The sequence below is a fragment of the Apus apus genome, chromosome 4, assembly GCF_020740795.1.
Source record: "Apus apus isolate bApuApu2 chromosome 4, bApuApu2.pri.cur, whole genome shotgun sequence".
NCBI lineage: Eukaryota > Metazoa > Chordata > Aves > Apodiformes > Apodidae > Apus > Apus apus.
In genome coordinates, this window is record NC_067285.1 from 102,766,111 (window position 1) to 102,789,477 (window position 23,367).

Genomic DNA, 23,367 nt, shown 5'->3' on the forward strand with positions numbered 1-23,367 from the left:
ACTTTTGGCAGGATTTATTATCTAGTTGCTTAATTTATGTGAAATTACTTAAATAAATGTCCATCAGCTCAGTCTCTAGGAAATGCAGAGAAATACAGACTCCAGAAGTTTTAAACACCAAGATTATTCTCCAAGGCAAAGGGGTTAAATATTCACAGCTGTATGCCTGTTTGTTTGCTTCAGGAACTTTCAGAATGCTGATTCCAGACAAGTCACACAGCTTGCAGTCAGTATGAAAACAGTGACAATAGACTTATTCCTAACTCTGATGTTGTAACTTTGTTAAAGTTCATATTGCCTTTATTTACAGAGCCTTTTTTTTTTTTTTTTTCAAAAGGCCCTAAAGGTGACCTCCCTTAATTCTTTCAATTTCACATGCAACGGCACTACTGAAGTGCAGTCCTTGCCAGTGTGTGTGTGTGTATTAGGACAACAGAAAAGAGAAAAATGTCCACATTAATGAGAAGTATAATTGTACCTAGAACTGTGCCAATGTTTTTTTTGCCTAACTTTCAATAAATTCATAATACATGTTTTTTGAGTTGGATATACCACCCGCACCTGTGACAACAGAGAACAGCTCATTTCTAAAATGCTTCAATGAGAAATTAATCCAGAGGGAAACAGAAGGATGCAATTTAAAAGCTTCCACAATGACACCCTACTGATTAAAACTCATCAACTGAAGAAATAAAATTAGTAAGACAATAAATCTTGGACTGAACCTTGTTACTCATTTCCACAGGAATAACTTCATTGACTGCAACCACATTATACCAAAATATGAGTGCTATGAGTATCAGCTCCATAATGTCACCCCTTATCTGCAATTTAATATTCCTTGCTATATTTCCTAAGTGCCTCTTTGCTAAGGATCTCAGATCCTGGATAAAACCTGAAAATTCTACTGGAATAGACCACTAAGATGAAAAAAGGAAATCTGGTTGATTATGTTACATTCACTTCAGCTCTACTAAGGGCTCCTTCTCTCTTTGATAGCAATAAACTTAAAGCTTATGATAATGATATTTTAAAGGACATTCTGGTACAAAACAGCATCCTGCTTGCTACAATCAAAACAGTAACAGTCTCAATTAAATTGGAAAGTAACTTAATCTATGGAGATTTGTGAAAAGACAACTTTGCACTTACTGTAAAACTCAAAGTACCTTCTATATTTGTGCTGCCTATCACTCCTCAAACATGTGAATACAGAGAAATCCCAGTGCTGTTCTTTAATGTACTATTACAGAGTTCTGAAATGGCTTTTACAGGCTCAGGTTTTCACACTATTCTTCATAATTTGCTGTAACTCCAGTCAATTTTCTTTTTCCTTTTTGCAATTCACTGTACAGTTTTAAAAATCAAGAGCATTTTCATGCCTCTGGCTCTGTTTTTCCTTACCTCTGCAGCAACTAAATAATGGGCATGGGTCTCTACTTGGGGACAACTGCAGTAGAGAAGACAGAGGCTTAGATAAAGAAATCCATTAAACGGATAACATAATCACATACTTATTCATTTGAGTTGTGTATGGGCAAGAGTGATAAGTAAGAAAATTATGTATTCTGATTAACAAATTAATATTTTTATTAAACAATAAATCTGCAATGCAGCAATTATCCCAAGTCTATAGCTATGCTCAAATCACCTTAAATTAACTTCTTTAATAGCAACTCCAGAAAAAAGAGAGACTGGCCTTTGCCAAGAATGTAAAGGCTTTAGCTATAATTAGTTTTTCACAGCCGGTCTCAACTCTTCCAATGTATTTATTTTTGGAGGACAGCTAGATAGGAAATATTTTCATAGCACCATCCCATGCCCTGAAGACACCGATATCTGAGAGTCCAGCCATGTATTGTTTGCATTTGCTGCAATGTACATTTCAGGTCTATGGCAGGAGGGTGATTCAGTGCTAAAATACCGTTTGACTAGCTCTGATATCACTCCTTTGGCTATCAGATGTGCTCTGTCATCCAATTCTCTCTGACTGGCTGAGAGTCTAATTCCTGATATAGGAATTCCTGAGTTAATTTAAGGTGATGAGAATAGTTAAAAACCAATTGTTCATGACAAGGATCATAAAGTATCCTCTGACAAGAAAAAAAAAAAATGACAAAAACAAACAAAAGCCTAGAAAGACCACTTTTGCAAATTTATTCATGGTTTTCAGAGCTCCATCAATCTGGACTTAGTGTCTCCTAAATGATGTTGAGACTGTATTTCTTGAAAACAAATAATCCTTAAGGTCCTTTAGTCCCTACTCACATAGTCTTACTGCTGTAATTCTTATTTACTATTTGACTTACAGAAGTTAGTTATAAAGACTGCAATTTGCATGAAGTAACATATAAACACACAGCTGTTCCTGCCCTGAAAAGCTTAAGACCTGTACTTGATTAAGATACTCTACAATAGGTAATGACCACATCAGAAAGAACGTTGTGTCCAAATAGGATGTAGTTTTACCTCAACGGAAGCAGAAGAACGAATTCAATGCTTGTTGCAGAAGCTCTATCTATGTGAGCGTCTACAAGACAAAGTCCTTTAGGTGATCCCAGGAATGCAGTTCTCTCCTGGTACTTTGCAGCAGGGACACACTAAATTTGTCTTACAAATGAGTCTGTTGAGAGTTCAGGAAAGGCTCCATTTACTATTGAGATTCTAATCAATTACACATACTTACTGTTTAGTAATTTTATTCCTCAGTTGACACTAAAAACATTTATTTTGTGATTTTAATAAAAGAATCCCTACTGCATTATCCCTAACAGTCAGCAAAAATACACATCAAGAACTTTCCCAGCTACCACTTTTCTAAAATCCTTACTCTGGTGGTCACATGAGATATTTTGTTTAAACCTTTCTTTTAAACTTCAAGAGTAAAATTCTTTATGTCACATTTGACTACAGTGGTTACAATTAACAGGTGTTTGATGCATTGTTTAATTACACACCCACGGAGTCAGCATGGTCCCCAGTTCTAGCAGTTAGAGAATTCTTTCCTCCTTTTATAATCTTCTTAATTATTGTATCCAATTAGGGTGGAGCCCTATGGAATCTAAAACAGTTTAAAGAAAAATCAAGCTTTATTTGATCATTGCTCTCTAGCAATACTGCTTAAAAGCTCCATTAAAATGATGATTGCGTTTTACTCTGTTAAGAGCTTTCTCCAGTTTAATGGATATTAAAATATTCTTCTTACAGTGCATACAATATTTTGACGTTTGAACTCAGCCTAGCTTCACTTGTCCACTTAGATAAGGTGTGGTACGTAGTTAACATTTTAACATAAATAAAGTGGTCACTGGCTAACTATCACAGCTTGAGGCTTAATGTTACAAACACCATATAAAGTAAATGCAAGTTGATGCATGAAAAAATACATATAGAAAAGAGGGCAAAATGCATTTCAGTTTATCTTTTTTGTCTCAAAAAATACTGACTGAATTTACTTTAACTTATGTTGTCTAACAAAGATTCAGTTACCTTCCTAGCTGTTGGATCTTTTAGGATGATGCATGAACTTGGTATTTAGAAATTCAAGGTATTCTAAACCTACTCAACTAAAAGTCTGTCTTGATTTCCAGTGGTACCATTTTTAGACACCATTTTTTGTGTACTCAGCACAGTAAGGAACCCTTCTCAATGACTAAAGAAAACACATACTGTTTTTACTTTCATGCAATCAAGGATTTATTTCTGCATAAGCCCACCAAGAGGAAAATAAAAACAGAGTATCACAGAATTTTACTGGGTCAGCACTTCAGTAAAGAAATAACATGTATGTACTTCACCTTGAGAGTAGTATAACATCCTTCTTTCTTCAATATCTACTGTAGTAAGATCAAATAGTATATTCATACTTGCTTTTCCAGGTCCACAATACTATTTGAAAAAGCCGCAAAATACTGTATGGAGGAGCCCAACTCAGGGAACCATATATAAACTTGTTGTATTTGATAAGCTTTAAGCCAGCATAGAAACAGCCTGAAACTCTAGTCAGATACAAAATACATCTTGGGCCTCCCTAGAAAACAGAACTTTATCCTCTAGGTTTCTCGGGTATCTGAAAAAGACAATATGAATTGCTTAACCTACTTAATGCAAAGAATCTTTCCAGAAATTAGGGACTATTTTTCAGTATTTCCAGAATTCTCTTATCCACCCTCTTATGTATCCAGGACAGCACTTTCTTGCCATCCCATCAGCAGCACTTATTAAGCTTTATGTTGGAGCTTGTTCCTATTCCTGAGCCTTGGTATATGACCTATGATCTGTTGCCACTCATACACATGGTGCAGGAAAGATCTCTGTCATGACCAGTTTACAATATAATTATCAGCAGAAGAGAAATGGCAATGCAGCAAAGAATAGTTAAGTATTGATAACTGGTGTGAACTTCACGTATTCACAAATTTCATGCAATAGGATTTATTCTTTTTTATTCTTTATCTTTCTTCCCCATAGCTTTGCAAGATAGGGTAGAGTAAAGCCCATTTCTACTCTACCGTTCTACCAGAGTAGACATAGAATACTAGAGACCATTTCTAGTAGTCTTCCTCAACTAGAGCAGAATACAACGTTTATCCAAATGCACAGAAAACCACCAGATGACAGTACTTAGATGCAACTTAGGTGTCAAAATCTTTATTTTTACTACTGTCAATGCTTCTTTTTACTATAGAGTACATTACATGAATGCAGGATCAGCTTGTTGAAAATATTTTTTTTTTCCCCTTAGTTGTTCATGTAGGAACATTTTAATTAGAAAAGTAAAGCAACCATTTCTCAATAGTTCCACTTTAAAAGAGCTCACCAAACCATGAAAACAGGGTGCCTAGTACCTATGTAATCCCCTGCTTCTAGCTTACAGAACTGATTTTAGCTTTGCAGACATCTTCATTCTCCTTTAAAGGAGAAGGAGACAGAGGAAACATGTGAGAGAAGGAGAGACTCTGGGATGCAAAGAATAAAAAAACCACAAATTTGAGAAAAGGCTATTCAAATGTTGCTAGTAGCAACTCAGCTAGAGTATGACTCCATTGTCCGTGGTATAATGGATTCCTTTTAAATATGTGATACAGCTTGGCAGAATCTTTCCTGATAGGATAGGAAATGCCAAAATGTAATACATAGAGCTCTCAAAAGAAGAGAAATAATGTCTGCCATCTCCCCAGTGTATGCTTGAGGAAAACTGTGCTGCAGGTGGGGGTGGCAGCAGGTTCTCACACAATAACGACATTTTTCCAAGAGCTCCCAAAATGCATCCTTGTGCATACAGTTTGTGCACAGTCATCCTGGCTGAGGAATTTTTATAGAAACAACCTGATCTCACTCAAGGGCATAAACCTGCCAGCTGACAGCTCCACAAACACCAAGAGAATACTGCAGATTTGCTTTCAGTTTAGCATTCAAATGCTTAGCACTGAGGCAGGTAACAGGAATTCTGTAAAGCTAATGATCTTCCCCAGCCTGGGGGCTGCTCTGAAACCACTACACATGCCCTATATACACATTATATTCAGATGTAAAATGGGCTGCCATAGACTTGGTCTCCATCAATGTACCATGCTATTTTGGGGTTTATATTTCTTTTATTTTTTGTTGTTGTCTACTTCTTAAGTAAATTATTTTCCCCAAGACATGGTGCCTAACGATCTGACTACCCATGATATGCTTCAAATACTGGAATACATTAGAATATAAGAAGGCCCTATGGTGATTTGCTAATTAGTTTAACCCTTCTGGGACACAGAAGAAAGAATTTTTTATTAAAACAGGATAACCCTGGACTATATTGATCTGACTGAGAAATGAGTATTTTAGTCAAGATGAGTCTCAAGATGAGTACATGCTGGAAACAGTGATGTTGTTTCCATAGCAATGCCATGACAGCCTCTAGATTGAAACAGTCCATGTGCTACCAGGAAATGAAGGGAGCTCAAGCGCTGTGAGCTACATATTTCTGTGAGCAATCCAAATATATTCTCATAAAGAATATTTAGTACAGCTACATAGTCCAAAGATTGCTGCTGATGTGAAGTAAGCCCTACCAGCATGCTTCCAGCAGTCTTCTCATTCCTTACACTCAAGATGACTTATCTAAAGGCTAAAGCTATGGACAAGACGGCTAAGCTATTTCACACCAAACATTATACAAATGTTTATTAACAATTAACAAATACAGCAAACTTTACCTCACTTATTTTCCAGTGAAGAATATCATCCATAGTCAAGGACACTGACTCTCATTCTTCGTAACAAACCCAAACACATTAAGCTTTTTAGTGAAGAAAAGCCTCATATGTGCAATTATTTCCCAGCCAGCCTTCCCCCCTTCCTTTCTCTCACCTCCTCCTCTCCCTTGCTCCCTCCTGCCCATATGATACTGAGCTAACCTGCTTCTAAGTAGGAGGCAATGCACAGAAATCTTGCATATTTCTCATGAAAACTTACACAGATATAGCATAAAAATAACTTACTTGCTTTTTACCCCCATTAGTGGTTTTGCTAATAAAAAAGCAAACCAGAAAACCACTAATGGTATTTTATTTGCCTTTTACCTAAGGCAAATCTCATCAAATTCTGCAAACATAATTTAAAATACTTTCCATAGGAGACAGAAAGAGGATTTACTGAAGATCTGCACTGCTTTGTCTTCTCATTTTCAAATAAATGAACAATTGTCAGGGATGTAAAACCCATCTATAAGAAAGGCAGAAAGGAGGAGAGAGGTCATTGTCCCCCTGTACTCAGAACTGGTGAGGCCACACCTGGAGTATTGCATCCAGTTTTGGGCACCTCAATTCAAGAGAGATATTGAGGTGCTGGAGTGAGTACAGAGGAGGGCAACGAAGCTGGTGAAGGGCCTAGAGAATCAATGTTATGAAGAACACTTGAAGGAGCTGGGAATGTTTAGCTTGAGAAACAGAAGGCTGAGGGGAGACCTCATCAGGCTCTACTACTACCTGAAAGGTCATTGTAGAGAGGTTAGTGCTGGTCTCTTCTCACAGGTAATTAGTGACAGAACAAGAGGGAATGGCTTCAAGCTGCAATAGGGCAGGTTTGGGCTGGACATTAGAAAACATTTTTTCACAGAAGAGTGGTTAGACACTGGAATAGGCTGCCCAGGGAGGTGGTTGAGTCACCATCTCTGGGTGTGTTTAAGGGTCATTTGGATGTGGTGTTGGTGCGATATGGTTTAGGGGAGAACTTTGCAGAGTAGGGATGATGGTTGGACTCAGTGATCCCAAGGGTCTTTTCCAACCTGAATAGTTCTGTGATTCTGTGATTTGTAAAACTGCTAAAATAATGGTTATAACCCAACAGTTCTCAAATAAAACTCTACAAGACAAAGTACTTGACAAAGAAAGTCAATCTGCTGCCACCATGACCAGCTTAGCACAAGTGGTTTGCCCCTAGCATTGATCATCCCTTTACCTGGGTTTTCTCTCCTATTACTGCCTAAACTCCCTCATCATAGTCCTCCCATATGTTCACTCATGTGTATCTAAAAGCAGCAGTAACATCTGCATCCTGTCCAGGATAAAAACCAGTTATCCCAAAGTCATTCACGTAAGTAACTCAAAGCCACTGTCTCAGATAAAGGAAAACTTTCCTATCCGCAAACTTAGAAAAAGCATTTCCCCCACATCATCACTCTTAGGATTTAATCAGATATTGAGCATGCTACTACAAACAATATCACATTCTAAGAGTTAAATTAATGATTCAGCCAGAAACTCTAAAACACTTTTTATCAGTAAATATCCAATGACAGGAGTATGCTGATGCTCAAAACACACTTCATGCAGCTGTCACCAAATATAGCAGTTGACACATACGGGAGTAAAAGCACTAACATCCTAAACAGCTATTCGATCTCAAAGTGTTTTGCTACCTATGCTGTTGCACTGAGACATATGGTAGTAGTAGCTTTTCAGGTCTTTCCTAGTACATTGCTGGAATTTGAAACATCAGTGGAGGCCAAGTGCCTCTGCAGCCTGCATACAAGTGTTTTCATACAAAGGGCAAATGAAATGTTAATCAGGGCTATGAAATTTCTGTTTTTCTTCATTAATTTCTGTAAATTTTCTGTCTCAATTCCCTTGTCCACAAAATAGTAGACATTTCTCTTGGCATGCAATAGTTGATAAAATAGCTTTTAACATGATAAAAGAGACTTCCAAAAGCAAAGTAAGTATTCAGAAACGTGGTCTGGGTATCCTATGTCGACATACAAAGACTGCTGTACTTGTCTGACTCACTGCTCTGCTTTTCAAGAAAGAGGAGGATCCGCAGTAGAGGAGAACACACAGTAGTCACATACAAAAGTGTCCAAGACAGAGACTGGAGGCTAAACCTACAGTGAAGAGGACACTGGCAAGAGCCACGTTGCTTCTCCATCTAGGTATATTATGAATAAGGCTGAGAGAATTTGGGTTGTTCAGCCTGGAGAATAGAAGGAACATCTCTAGTAGTCTCTCATAGAAATCCAGAGAAATATTATTCTAGCTCCTTACGAAATACTTAAATCACCAAAGGAACACAACATTCTGAGCTGTCCCTATACCTATTTCTCTTCTTACTGGTCCTTTTATGTTCTGCAAAACACAGAGAACCACTTTTCTTGGCTAGATTTTCTTTAGCTCCTCCCCAAGCCACCCTGTTGCAGTGCAAGGGGCAGACTCACAGATTACTGGAATGATCCCGCAACACAGCTTTCAGGGTGATGCCAGCACTTGATGACTGCAGTAATCACAGACACAGCACCTCACACAAAGCAACTGAGCTTTATTCCTAAACTGTGTAAATCTCAGGCATTAGGATTCTGGGAAGCAGGATAATGGAGAACAGGGGGAATGGTCAGTGTAAGGACTGACCTTTCAGCAAAACAAGGTGGAGTAGCTAATGTGTGAAATGTTTTCAGAAAATAACATTACAGAGTATTCTAGTCAGGTGGATAGTTACCACTCAGCAGGCATCCATTTCATATTTGCTTTTCATTAACCAAACCCAAGATGGTTATTTTCCACATAAAACTCTGACTTCTGCAACTCTCAGCTGTCTCTTATGACATTTAAGCATTTTCTGCTACAAATGGAGATTCTGATAAGCAATGGTATATTTTTAAATCTGCAGAAAAAATATTTTAAAACAGCTCTCTTAAGCCCCACTAATACTAACAGAGAGCAAGGAACCACAATAAAGGATACTGAAGCTCCTATCTGTGATTGCTAAATGCCAGAGGTTAATCCTGAGATCATCCGCTGACATGTATGTCTCACAGTCACTGTTGACAGATATTGAGTTGACATGATAGGTGTGACCATTAGCAAAGATTCTCCGGGGAGTGACTTCTACCATCAAATCCATAGGTTTCAAAACAGGCACCTGCCAAAAAAAGAAAACATACATGAGAAAGGGAGTAAGATTTTAAGTATCTTTTTGCTAGGATGCCGAGAGTTTCAATGGAGAGCAAGCATTTAAAGACTGCCATCATAAAACTTCCTAACAGTGTATGCAAGCTGAATTTCTCCATGGATGCACTGCTGAGCAAGGCTATCACTGCCAAGGTGGAAAAGAGCCATGGCGAGCCAGGTAGAGTGATGAAGGGAGGCACTGGAAAGCCTATACTCTGGAAAAAGAGGCACCAGCAGCTGCCAGAGAACAGGCCAGTCCCACAGCAGTAGCTACGGTCCTCCAAATGCAGGAGGCTCTGGCCCTGAAAAGCAGTGAAGTCCTACTATCTTGCTGTTACTAAAGAGTTTGCTGTCAATTGCAAATCACTACTTCTTTTGCTACTTGATGTCTCTCACAAAAGTGTCTCAGCAAAATATAAGAAACAAAGTTGTGGAAAAGAAAGCCAACATGTGCATTGACATAGTTCTGAAAACCCAAGACCACAGACTATCACTCATCATTGCACCTTCATTATTTCCCTGTGTGTCATTCTAATGTCATGCTTCAATAATGAGACAGTGTCAACTTATTCCCTATTAGTAAAGCATTAAACACTGTAAGGCTGTGGGCCCTGGCTGGGATTATTTGATGTGTTGAACATGCACCACAAGCAACCCACAAGATAGTTTGAGGAGAAACACAGAGAACTTAAAGCTTTGAGTTCAGCTTGCCACTAAAGGAACAAAACAATGGTTTGCTCAGCCTTTGAATTCTCAGACTATAAGCAATCTGGAATGGTTTTGTTTGCCTTATCATAGGCAAAATAAATATTCCATTAATGTAGTCATCTTTACACTTTGGAGGCTTTTTTCACAATAGAAAATATTTACTTGTGGTGGAGGTTGTTTGCTTGTTTTTAGTAATAAAAAAATACTAGCATTTATACAACACAGCCTTCCAGTTCTACCCTCTAGCCAGCTCCTCTGCTGAAACACCTGAAGTTAATTCAGCCATTAATGTCTGAGAGCAAAAATCAATTCTGTTATCATACACACTTATATAAGTTCCATGACTGCATCTGCTCAGCAATGCAGAACCTCATGCTGACAGGAGCACAGGCTACTGCAAATCCCACTTTTAAACACTGTTTAATGTTAATTACAAGTCAAATAATTTCAGCACACCAGGCTAAAGAATCCTGTGTGAAAGCATGTAAGTCATGCTGAGAGAATTTATTAGGAAGAATAAGACTGACAAACTCTCTAAACACCTTTGTATTGGTAAAGCATTTGTGACTTGAAAATGTGTGGCAGATCGAAGTCCGTTATCAGTCAGCTACAAATTGAACTAGGATAATCATATACGTGCTTTCCACTAGGTACATATTTAAATCTTTTACTGACTTACCACGTATGACTTCTTCAGTTATGAAGAATTATGAGTTACCTTCTTCATACAGAAACAGCTGGATTTTGGACAAAGACAGCAGCTTACCTGCAGTGATGTTACTGTAGAAAGATCTTTAAGCTTTCCTTCTTCATCTTTTAAGTTGTACCCCTCTGGTCTCTTATCTCTTTCAGTAATCTTCCATAACTTGATTGTTTTATCTTTAAAAGAAAAGACAAACTGTTAGTATAGGAATTCTGAATGTGCTTACTCACCTTTCACAATACATTTCTCAAACAAGTTTCTACACCTTGGTTTAGGCAAGACCCATGCTGAAACAGACTGGGTGACTTAACTTTGCACATCCTGAAAATGCTGCCAATGGAAAAAAGAGTCATAAAGCATGTCCCATACTTTCAAGCTCAAAAGTTCATGGCAGCTGACAGACCATGTAGAGCACATGCTGGTCTCATATCCAACTTGGCAGTCTGCAAGTTTGAAACAGACCCAGAGCACTCAGTGCTCACTGCTGAAGCTCTGTTTGACAATTTGAATTTGTAAGGAAATAAACTTGATATTAAAGCCAGTTTGCTAGGTTACCTATAAACTGCACAAGAGGAGCATGTAGTGGACAGAGAGGGCGATAATGCCTGCTCCATTGTGGGAATGGGCAGTGGTGTATTGGTGTAACATCACAAGCTCCAGCAAATGAAAGGCTGTGTGAAAAATTAGACATTTTTCCCTCTTAAGGAAAAGCAGCTTAGAAATAACTGAGGAATAAAATAAAAAAAAAAAAAGCATATGATGACAGAATAAGGATGCTTCTTGCTTAGCAAAGAGCCTCTGAAGCCAACCAACAGAAGTCCTTGTTTTTGTAGTAGCTGAAGCTGCAGATTCCCTTAACATTGATCATCCTCTCCCACTTTGGATGTGCACCCAACCTGCCAACCCTAACATTCCCAAAGCTGAAAAATCAATGCCAGCTCTTTTACTGAAAAAAAAAAAAAAAAATAAAAATCTGTCCCTGAGCTTCTGGCAGTTGTTTCATTCATCTGTTCGTGGAGCAGCCAAAGCCTTTTCAAAGCTTTTGCTCTTCCACTGCCATCATAGATTTCATTAACGTCACCATGCAGGTGAGATGCAGCTTCTGCACCATTTCTGATTTCATCCCCTTTCTTCCATTACCCCTTCTTCCCCAAGTACATATGAGAACATAATTCTTTCCCTAGTGTTGCCGATCCAAATACTTCTATCAAATGCTAGTACAAATAATTTTAAAGGTGGGATAGATGAATATATGAATCGCTTTGCATTTCTATAGCAACTTTAATTTTGACCATTTTAGTTTCAAAATTAATCCCTCCACTACTCTGAGTATTTTTACTTTTATGCATCTCCTAACAATATTGATATAATTTTCAAGAAAAAAACAAAACAAAAAACATTTATCAATCTACAGAGCAAGATGTTAGTTTAATCTGCAATTAAAAAGCTCATTTTAAATATTCAATACATTTTATTTGTATTGGGCACATTAATTAACTACTAAAAATACATATAGGCAAGTCATACACTTGGGAATTTTATTACGTGTAAAAAGTACATTCCTGCTTACCTGTTCTAAAATTTATAAATACAGCAATTGTAAAATAAATTGTAAGAAAAGAGACAAAAAATTTTCCATTTTTGGACTCAACTGCTACTGATAAAACTGTCCCTTTCCTGAATGAAAACTCTTTTATTAGCAGTTAAGGGTACCACATGTGCTGGTTTCGTTCTCTTTCATCTGCCTCTGGACTTCAAAAAACTCCCTAGAAATTCTAAGCATGCTTATATTTTGCAAAATACAGAAACATCTCTGTGAGGTTCAGTGTTCTTTCTCAAGGGTGTTCTGAAGTTTAAACTAAATAATGTCTAGTAAGTAGTCTGAAATCCTCAGATGAAAGGATCCATATGGGCCAAATTCTGCTCTACTTGATGTAGCTCACATCAAAAGTGGCCCAAATATATTCCAGTACAAAAGCTAATTTATTTTTATACTACAAAATTAGTTCAGTTTACAGCACAAACCAAGTATTTGCCAACTGCAAGCACTGCAAAGACTCAGTGGGATTTGAAACCCTTGTTGGTTTCCTTCTGCCTCCATTAATTAAGACACTGCAATCAAAGAATTAACTGGAAACAAACCAAGATCCCCTCTGAGAGAGGTGACCTGTGCAGGAAGAGCCTCAGACAAAAGTCCTCCTTAGAAGGATGGAAATAGATCTGGCAAATGCAGACTTGTCAAGTCTCATAATATTGAGGGTGCGATTTAAATGGACTCTGCCGTCATGCTCCCCAACAGAGGGATGCTCCTTCCAGCAAGTTCAATGGGCACTGTCCACCTGTGCCTGCATAAAGGAAGGACACTGTTTCACAGTTCTCGTTTTTCTGACCAAAACTGTGCTTTAGACCCTAATCTACCAGAGAGCAAAATGTCAAAAATTGCATTAAAATATCAGGCTCAAAAATTATTAAAGATAAACCAATACTCAGGATGCTTCTACAACCTACCCAATATGAGCATGTATGACATCTAATGCCTTCATGCTCTACAAGTTTGGGAAAATACCATTATTCCTTTTTATAGGCACAGAATTGACAGACATTGTCAATTACTTCTTACAGGTAAACTGTGAGATAGCAAGGATTTCAACACTGGCTTTCTGTATCCTAAGTTAAACCTATATTTAAGACTACGCCAAGAGGTGAATGTTTAGATTTCAATCCTGCTGCACCAGGAAGATAGGGATCCTCCTTGGCACACAAAAATGTTTTGTAATTGAAAGCCAAAATCCAAAGGCTATGCCAATGGCACCACTGTTCTCTTCACCATAACGAAGTCTGCCGGGATGCATCAGAATTAAGAAGGGGGGGAGAAAAAAGAGACCACAGTATTTTGCCAGATCCTAGACCTGCTCATTATTAGCTGCAACTGGATTAACCCACAGCAACACCAAGATGGATTATTTCTTCCTTTCTTCTCTCCCATATTAATATCAAAAAGAAAACTGACAAAAAGGTCTATTAGGCCAACTGTAAAAGCAGTGTATCTTTGGACTTGCCCCCTTCCTGGAGGTGTTCAAGGGCAAAGAGGGGCTCTGAGCAACCTGGTATAGAGGAAAGAGTCCCTGTGCATGCAGGGGGACTGGAACTAGATGATCTTCAAGGTCCCTTCCAACCCAAACCATTCTGTGATTCTGTGACTCAGCTCTACTCCTCAGTGATTCCAAAAACGAACTTTAAATTCAAAAGGGAGAGGTTTACTTTTAATAATCTGCTTTTGTATTATGCACTTGGAAGAAGACATTCTTAGTTAAAGTCATCTGAAGTCGAGGGATATTTTGACCAAAGGAGAAGTGCAGAAGTAAACTCCCAAACTTCGTAATTAGCTGACTAATCATTAAATTAGCACAAATTATCTAGCTATAATGGTTCAGATATTGCCCCCCAAAAGTCCAAAGACAACTTTAAGGAAAAGAGACTACAAAACATAACATAATTTACTATCTACTGTGAATGAATGTAAATATCATTTATTGCTAAAATTTTACCTAGAAATAATAACTTTGCCCTAAAGCATCAATTCCCAAAGGTGAGATTATACTATTTTTCTATCAGCAGTTCCCAAGTATTATCAAACTTCTACAAAAAATTATTTTTTTATTACAATGAGATCAAAGATTTAAAATTGCCTTTTTTTTTTTTTTTTTTGTCTTCTGCATGACAGGAGGTTGTAGGTAATAATAAAGGTTGTAGGTATCCAAATGTTTCCTAAATGACACCTGTGCATGTTAGACTCCAATTTCCACACCCTATGTCATGTATCCCCTCCAAGTAATAACAGCACATTTTTGATCAATAGGCCTTAAGCACATTAGAGACATGAGTCAGTATCAGTATTGTAGTCTTATTCCAAAGATTTGTGTAACTCTTTGCAACTTAACCATTCTGATGATAAAAAAAAAGAAAAACTAATTCATCTCTCTTGCCTACAATAATTCTATTCTATAAACAATAAAAGTTATGACAAATATAAAATTCTAAATCCCCAGTGAAACCCAGCTGCTGAGTAAGGTGATGGCTTTGTCACAATTTTTTTTTCAGGATAGCACTGCACATTAATAGCAAAAATTGATAGCTCTGTAACTGTCTGTGGACAGTCAATAGGAAAAACCTTGTGATCATTAATAAAATACATAAACAACAGATAATAGAGTCAATATGACCATCTTGGTAAACTCTGAAAGAGGAAATTACTAAACCAGTAGATTAAAATGAACAAACATAAACAGTCAGCACAAAAATACACAAGAGCAAAATGCAGGCATGTCTTGTGAACTCTCGTCTCTCTTACCATTGGTTGATAAAAGTGAGTGAGCTGCATTTTGCTGTGGTAACCACTTGATCTTGTTTATTTTTTCCTCTATCTCCAAGCTCTTCAAATAATCAAATTCAGGTTCATGGCTCTGGAAAGTGCTGTAAACATTGTACTCCCCCTGATTGTAAGGCTCATTTTTACTCTATGGAGAATAACAACAACAAAAACATATGGTTTATGATGGCGATACATCTCCATCTCTTAAGAAAGGTGTTTAAGTGGCCTTGTAATATAAAAAACTTGAAAGTGCAATTTAATTTTTCATTTAAAACATTATATTTACAGATTTGTTTCTAAAGGAATGAAATGTCCTTTAAGTGTTCAAGCAACATTTAATAAAAGGCAAATTTTTTGAAGAAATGTCAATTGTTTAGGAAAGCCTTCTACAAAAGATACTGCAGGTGGACTGAAATAAAAAGTGAAACATAAAAGTATCACAGCAAAGGCACTGTTTTAAATTGAATGGTTCCATCAAACAGGCAGAAGCTATTAAAACAACATGGAAGCAAACCAAAAACAACCTTCCTATTTCTTAGCTTCAAATTTTTGAGCTTTGAAGCATTTTTTGTTCAGGGCAACAAACTTCCAAGTAAAAGATCCTTACCCTCTTTCACTTCCTCTCCAAAGAGGTGACATTCTGCTTTACCGAATCTCGAGATCATAAACAAGATTTTTAGCTAGATCCAATTAAAGTATTAAAAATACAGCCAGGTTTCAGCAAGCTACTAAGGACTACACTGGTAACTCACATACCTCAGGTTCCCTTTGGAATATAACAACCCGACCCCCCTTGTCACCAGTAGCCAGCAGTTCTCCAGTGTGGTTGAACTCAACTGTGGAAATAATATCAGCTATGGGAAAAAGAGAAAAAAGGTAAATTTTAGTTTGCTACTGCAACATAAAGCCAATAGAAATATCAAGCACTCCACAAAAAAATGCAACAAATGAGGGATTTGAAGGAATACAGATGAATTAAACAGCAAGTCACTAATGCAAACAGGCTGCATGCCATAACAATCTACTGCTACACAGTGGAACAAGTGCAAACAGAACAAGGCAAATTTGTGTTTTCAGCATATCTGCAGTTTGGGAGTGGAGGAGATCTCTGGAGAGATTTGCTTCAAGAAGAGCAATCTTGGGCTGTTACAAAGATTTTTTCAGTACTGGAGACAGCAATGGCATTACCAACATAACACCTCAGTCCTGTTACATGTATTGTTTATTCTTCACCCTTTATGAGGTTAATAGTACAACCCCCTAGCACAAGTTTTCTCAAATATATGTTTGAGCCAAGAGTGCAAAAGCAAAACGCTTGTAGCCTGTCATACCACAGCAGAATGAAGGGAAAACCAGAACTACTCACTGTGCAATGTTGACAAGAGGCCATTCAAATAATCATTTCCAGTAAATCACTGCAGCACCATAAAAATGTGTCATCAAAAAATAAAATTACCCTAGTCTCTTCTTCTAATTTTCAACAACCCCCTTCCCTAAGCAACTTCATCAGCTTAAACAAGAAACCTCATCAAAACCTGAGGCCAATCTTGAGTCCAAATTACTATACATCATCAGGAAGAGAAGGGAGAAAGAGACTACAGGAGCAAAAGAACTGGTTCTTCTGTTTGTATGACAGTACATGTTAGAATCATAATCTACAGTTAATCCTACAATATTAGCATAATTTAAATTTAAATGCCTAGTGCAATAGTAAATTTAGAAGCCATCATATATACAACCACAGACAAATGCAGGGTATTACTCAGAGATTGCATGTATGAATCCTCTGCAATTATCAGCATTTACTCCTCAGAAACATGGGGCAGATTTTTAGAACCATCAGTATTTAGCAGCTCCTCTTTAGGCATAAAAAGCTGTGGGTTTCAAACATATTCACCATCCATCAGATAATACTGAGAACCATGAGGCGACAGTGGGCTAAGCTCTTTTGAAAACCTAGCCCCAAATTAATGAGTTCACAAAAATTTAAAAGGAATTGAAATAACAAGTGGATGTATCATTTACTTGATCCATTTTATGACTTGAAAACATCTGTTCCTATTATTCTTTTAATAAACTAGCAGTTGAGTGTTAGAAAGCTGCTATTGCCAGTAGCTCCCATCAGCACCACAGCCATACAAAAGCCAGATTCTTAGTGGAACATTATAAATTATTCACCATCTGAAAAACGAAAACTTTACCCTAATCATAGTAATAAAACATATATTTAATTTTTTTAAAGAAATCTTCCCTATAAAATTGTTCTTCTAAAAAAAAAAAAAACAACACAAAAACAACAACAAAACGCAACCAGCCAAGCAAACCTTTGTCTTATTTTCCTCCACACACTACGTATATATGGGGGAAGGGGGAATCAAAGTGTGTACATAATTTTATTTTTTTGTGAATAAAATGTATGGATGTGTAGACTTCAAAAAATGGAACATGACAATGTACAATATTTTGGGTCTGAAGCCAGAGCTTCTCAAAGTTAATGGCACTCAATTTTTATGTGGACTTTCACAGACTGTGTATTTTACAGGTAATGATCCCAAAATCCTTACTAGAGTGTAGGAAAAGTAGAGAGACACTGCTCATGGTTGATAATGGTCTGGGGCTTGGAATGAGTTGTGTTTGATCTAAAAATATTGCATCTTTTTTAAAAATCTAAAAACCTAATCAACTTTTCTGGCATGTAAAGTTCACTGTAGTGCTTCCAGTGGAAGAACATTTCTTGCCTAAGTTTTTCTTACCCTGCAAAATTCGTGCTGATAGAAGGTGTGGGCTACTGCTTGTAAAATGACACCTGCATGATTTTACTCATTTAAAGCTTACTTCAACCTTACAGGCAGAACTGCAGAAGTCTCACACTGACAGTCCTTTTAGAATGAAGACTCATCTCTTAAGCATGCAATGGGGGAGCAAAGTAAATACAGAGGGAAGGAATGTATTATCTATTAAAATATTTGTGTATTTGTGTGTGTATACGTGCACATGTGTAATGTATACATGATATTCTCAACAGGTCACAAGAGAATCAGATAAAATAATTGTGCAAAAAGAATGAATTGCTTTTGAACTCACATGTGTGAACACATTTACTATTGGCCTGCAATACCTCCACAACGGCATGAAACACTCTTCTCTGTGGCCCACAACAGTCACAAAATATCACATTGTCCTTTATAGAGGGCATCAGCCAATACCCACTAAAGTCTATGGAGTATTTCCACAGACTTCAACAGTTATAATAAAACAGTTTCTGCATTTTGTTATAATATTGCATTTGTCATTAAAATATTGTGTGTAATTAAGTGATTGATGTTTAAAGAAAAGCAGCTAAAACAATTAAGTATCTGTGGCCAGTGTATAATGATGTTATTCTGAGGCAAAATTCTCTCTCCCCCCCAAGGTGTTTCTTTTAGATGCATCCCTCCTTTTTAATAAAAAACTAATTCTGAACTGGAAACTACTTATCATTTTTTAATTAACTTGTTCTGAAAAAGAACAGATCAAATATTCCAAGCTCAGAGGGTAAGCAGCTTGTTGGTAAAAAAATCACCCTTGAATTGGAAAATCCCTTTTATTGATTCTGTAAATAACAGCTGAAAGCAACAGCCAAAAATAAATAATCTTATCCAGTGTATCTGTTCAGCAGGTGAATATTAGTCATGCTGTTTTCATAGAAAATATTAGCCAGGTTGGCTCTTCCTAAGACAGAGGAGGTAGGAAAGGAATCAATCAACAAAGCTCTTCGTACCTTTCTGCAGAACATTCCCCCATGTATTTATTAACGCTGTAGCCACATCAGCCACTACAGTCTCAAACTGCAGATTCTTCCATTGCAGAAAGGCCCCCTGAGCGTACAGAGCAATTAACTACCAGATTTCACCCTCTCCAGGATATATAAATGTTCCACAATGGAAGAGCTGATGAATTTGCATGTACAGTAAGCCGTTGGCAAGGGATGGCAGAGATGAAAGGCTCCTTCCAGCCTTCTGCTCTACACCTTCTGTATCTCTGCTGGCAGTGCCAAGCTTTGCACTAACAATTAGGATTATTTGAGACTGAGAAAATTTACCTATTAAGAACAATTACAGGCAACCTCAATACCAATGGGCAAGTGTTTCCAATCAGATTGGAAATCCCATATTTTATGCAATATTAATTTCTCTACTCCACCCTTAAATTCCATATTTTGCCTATGCAGAAATGTATATAAACTTGGATGCTCAACATATTCACTGAGTTAAAAGGCACAACTTGGACACTCAAAATACAAACACTATCACATCCTTCTTGATGTTCACTTTCTAGCTTCTTACAGGTTTATTTTAATGCTTTTTAATAGCTTACTCCTATATAACACAAACAGGTCCAAATACCTTTACAATAATTAGAAAAGTCCTTTCTAAACAATAACGTTTTGGGTGATTTTGGGGCACTCTAGCATAATTACATGCCATTTTCCACCTAGTATACAGTCAGAGAAACAAAGTCTGAATATACTCACTATTCTTCATACAGTCTTTTGGCTAGAAACCTGAAGGAACACTAAGAAAAACTCAACTTTTCTGTATGCTACTTTTACTAACAATTTCTATTTCTTCTGGAGCCTTTCATTTGAAGATAGTATACTTGATTTTGCTTCAGAAGATCAGGAGAGCAAAGAAAATTTTGAAACTATTTCACCCAGCACAGAAATGCAGCTCTTCAGACAGCAGTAGCAAGCTTTAAAGGCAGACAACATCACGCAAGGGTACCAGAAAAAGAATTGCAGTGTAATCCTGATAGAGAATCAAAGGATTTGGAATGGGCATAGAAGGTCAGAACTCCTTTATCCACCACCCTGAGCTGACTGAATCAGCATCTAGGTCAGGTTTTTGCTGTGTGTGTTCTCAGTGGCTAGCAGGAAATCTTGTCGTCTATGTTATTTCAACCAAGTTCTGACCTGGCCTAACCTTGGTTTGTGAAATCCAATAAGATCACAGCACAATCTGGCATGGCTGCAAGCAATGTTCACTCATACTGATACAGAAGTCCCCAAGGAGCATAATCTGGAAGAAACAACAAAGAAGCTTGCAACAAAGAAAGCCATAAAACAAAAGGAAAAATGGTAGATAAAAGAGGAGCAGTATTACAGTATCTTGAGTGAAGGGAAGGCCACTACAGTGAGCTGTGTTGTCATTTAGTTTAGACTTGGACCGACAACAAAAAAAAAAAAGGAAAGAAAAGAAAAATTAGATGGAAAGAAAAAGTCTGCTAGCTTTTTTCAAGCTGAAGTTTCAAAGGTTACATCAAGCAGCTAGAAAACAAAGTATGCAAAACCTCAAAGGTATTAGGGTGTGATGAAACAGCAGACTGTAACATGCATTCATTCTGATTCACCACAGTGTTATTCACCAGCTTGGATCCAGAGATTGTATGACACTAGAAACCACCCCTCAAAATGCAAGTGAAAACAAATGTAAAATCTCACATACCACACTGTCTACTTTTGCTGGGTTAGAAACTTAATGCTTTTAGCACTTCTAGCCAACACACCCGAAAGCCAACTCTTTGTCACTGTTAAACATTTTTTTGACCTTCACACAAACTACCTGATCACTTATCCAAGACACCAAAACAAAACAGGTCACCAGCCAGTAGAGAGTTGGGTGGCCATATGAGACAGATGTATGAGAGAAAAATAAGAGTGCAAGGATAAATAAGATGGAGAAAGAGAGAGAACATGCAAAGATGTTAAAAAGAGCAAGAGCATGAGAAAGGTGAGAGAAGACAGTACATGCAACACACAAGAGCTTGAAAGAACATGAAAGAACACAAGGAAATGCCACAGAAGAAGATAAGAAAGTAGTTTGAAATTAAGGATGTATCTGCTCCTTTGCCCCTGGGATTATCTGTCATCCTGGCAAATCTCTTACTTTGTTTTTTTGTTTGTTTATTATGGCTTTAAACCCTGATGGAGTTTGTGCTGCACAACAGAAACGTGTTTACTCCATGTCAGATGTATGGGCAATGAAAAACAGAACAGGAAGCTGATTTTGGCCAAAGTTTTAACCTAGATGCTAACAGTCTAAGTGCTTCAGGGAGCAGGGAAACAAGGTAATCAGTCATTAACAGAATAAAATCCAAAGATGTGCGTCCACTGCACTTCATGAAGTCATTTTCCTAACTGACACCTTACCTGGCTTTATAGCTACCAAGGATAAATATATCAAGGGCAACATCCAAACAGCCCCATTTAATCCTGTCAAGAAAGAACAAGAAAGTTTATCAGTCTCTTCCTGAGTACAACAATCTCTTCCTGATGTGAAATCCAAAGCCACAAGGTCAAATGCTGAACAGCTCTTCAATGGCTGCTTAAAACAAAAACATTTCAGCTGGGGATGGTAGTAAATAATAGTTAAAAAAAAAAAAAAAAAAAAATTGAAGTAACGATTTTCCTAGCCTCAAATCCTGGCAAGGACTGAGCAAATCTTTCCCTTTTTTCCATTTTAATATCCAACTATCGGATACTAGGATTTCTAAAATAAATGCTGTACATACCTCACTGGCTGATACTGCTGAGTTTCACAGGTCCTGTATCCTCAGGGACCAAGGTAAGCACCTTCCCATTCAGAACATTTCAGTGTAGGTTCAGTGCTCACTCAAAAAGGGAATTTACTTGAAACAGAATCTAAAGAAATATACGTTTGCACCCCCTCTTTAAGTACCTATGATCCCTGCAACTTACTGTTTCTAGGTTAGAGCTTGAATAGAGTTGGGTTTTTTCCTCCAATATTTTTGTATGTGTTTATTTGAAGAGCTTAGAAAATATTTTCAACAGCTTTTAAATCATATACTATTTTCTAGCTGTATTTCTCAAATAAGAAAACTAGCAAATGACACCCAACTACTGAAGCACAGCCAATGTGTAAAATAAAAACCTGCCCATGGGGCAAAGAGGTAAAATAGATTATCTGAGTTCTGTGCTAAAAAAAACTTTATACTTAATACAAGTCACTGAGTTTTCATTTTTCAGAAAGTGACCCTCACATATGCTTTTATTCCTAATTTAAAAGCTCAAAGCCCTTATTCCTAAGGTTCTGGCACTCATCTCCCTTCTGCAGAGAACAAGGCTTCCAAGAAAAGCGGCAAAAAGGACTTGACCTTCTGTTCACTGAGGTAAATGGAAAGTTTCCCACTACTTTCATAGTAAATAAGGTCAAGAAACATTTTTCAGATGCAGTGTAGCTGAAAATTAGGACACATTTTTTAACATTTTGGCTACAGTCTTAATGCACTTCAGCTTCTTCATGTTCAAGGTGACCTGCTTAGATCAATGAGACTTTGCAAAGCTTCAGTCATTAGTTCTGCAGAATTCCTAATTAGCGTTACTATTATCCTTACTGAAGTCACTAAGTGCATTGCTTGTGCCTTCAGAATTGGAAATACTCCGTGGACTGATAACAATCTTGCAACAATTCCTTTCAACACCTCTCTAGGAGCTCCCAAAGAGTGGTAGCCAAGTGCCTCTCAGTGCTATGAGACTACCAGTCCTCCCTGTGTACTTACAGGCAACACAGGGACTGACCTCTTATGGCAGGTATCACTGAAGAAGACATATAGAGGATAACCAGGGGATCAGGCCCAGTCAGCATGGGTTTATGAAAGGCAGGTCCTGCCTGACGAACCTGATCTCCTTTTATAACCTGATGACCTGATGATTGGACGAGGGAAAGGCTGTGGATATTGTCTATCTGGAGCCCCAAAAAGCATTTGACATGGTTCCCCATAGAACTCTCATAAAATTCCTGGCTGCTCATGGCCTGGATGAGCATACAATCTGTTGGGTCAAGCACTGGCTGGACAGCTGAGCCCAAAGAGTGGTGGTCAATGGAGTCAAATCCAGCTGGGGCCAGTCACAAGTGGTGTTCCTCAGGGCTCTATGTTGGGACCATTTCTGTTTAACATCTTTATTGATGATCTTGATAAGGACATACAGTGTATTATCAGTAAGTTTGCAGATGACACCAAGCTAGGCAGGACTGTTGAACTGCATGAGGATAGGGAGGCTCTACAGAGAGACTTGGACAGATTAGATTGTTGGGCTAATGTTAATGGTCTGGGCTTCAATAAGGCCAAGTCCTGCACTTGGGCCACAACAACCCAAGGCA

General features: G+C 37.7%; 1 protein-coding gene across 6 annotated transcripts in view; it reads right to left on the bottom strand.

Annotated features, from left to right (window-relative positions):
• The window catches only part of PPP2R2C (protein phosphatase 2 regulatory subunit Bgamma), a 136,106-nt gene that overhangs the window by 39,612 nt on the left and 73,127 nt on the right, over positions 1–23,367 (bottom strand). For 5 of the 6 annotated variants that reach the window (XM_051618604.1, XM_051618605.1, XM_051618607.1 and 2 more), the window contains 4 exons: positions 15,965–16,062; positions 15,188–15,353; positions 10,900–11,012; positions 9,219–9,396 (listed from right to left, as the gene is read on the bottom strand). In XM_051618604.1, the coding sequence (XP_051474564.1) occupies positions 9,219–9,396; positions 10,900–11,012; positions 15,188–15,353; positions 15,965–16,062 (555 nt within the window). Of the gene's footprint in view, positions 1–9,218; positions 9,397–10,899; positions 11,013–15,187; positions 15,354–15,964; positions 16,063–20,169; positions 20,228–23,367 lie in introns of those variants that run through there. The other variant, XM_051618609.1, reaches the window with a different exon arrangement.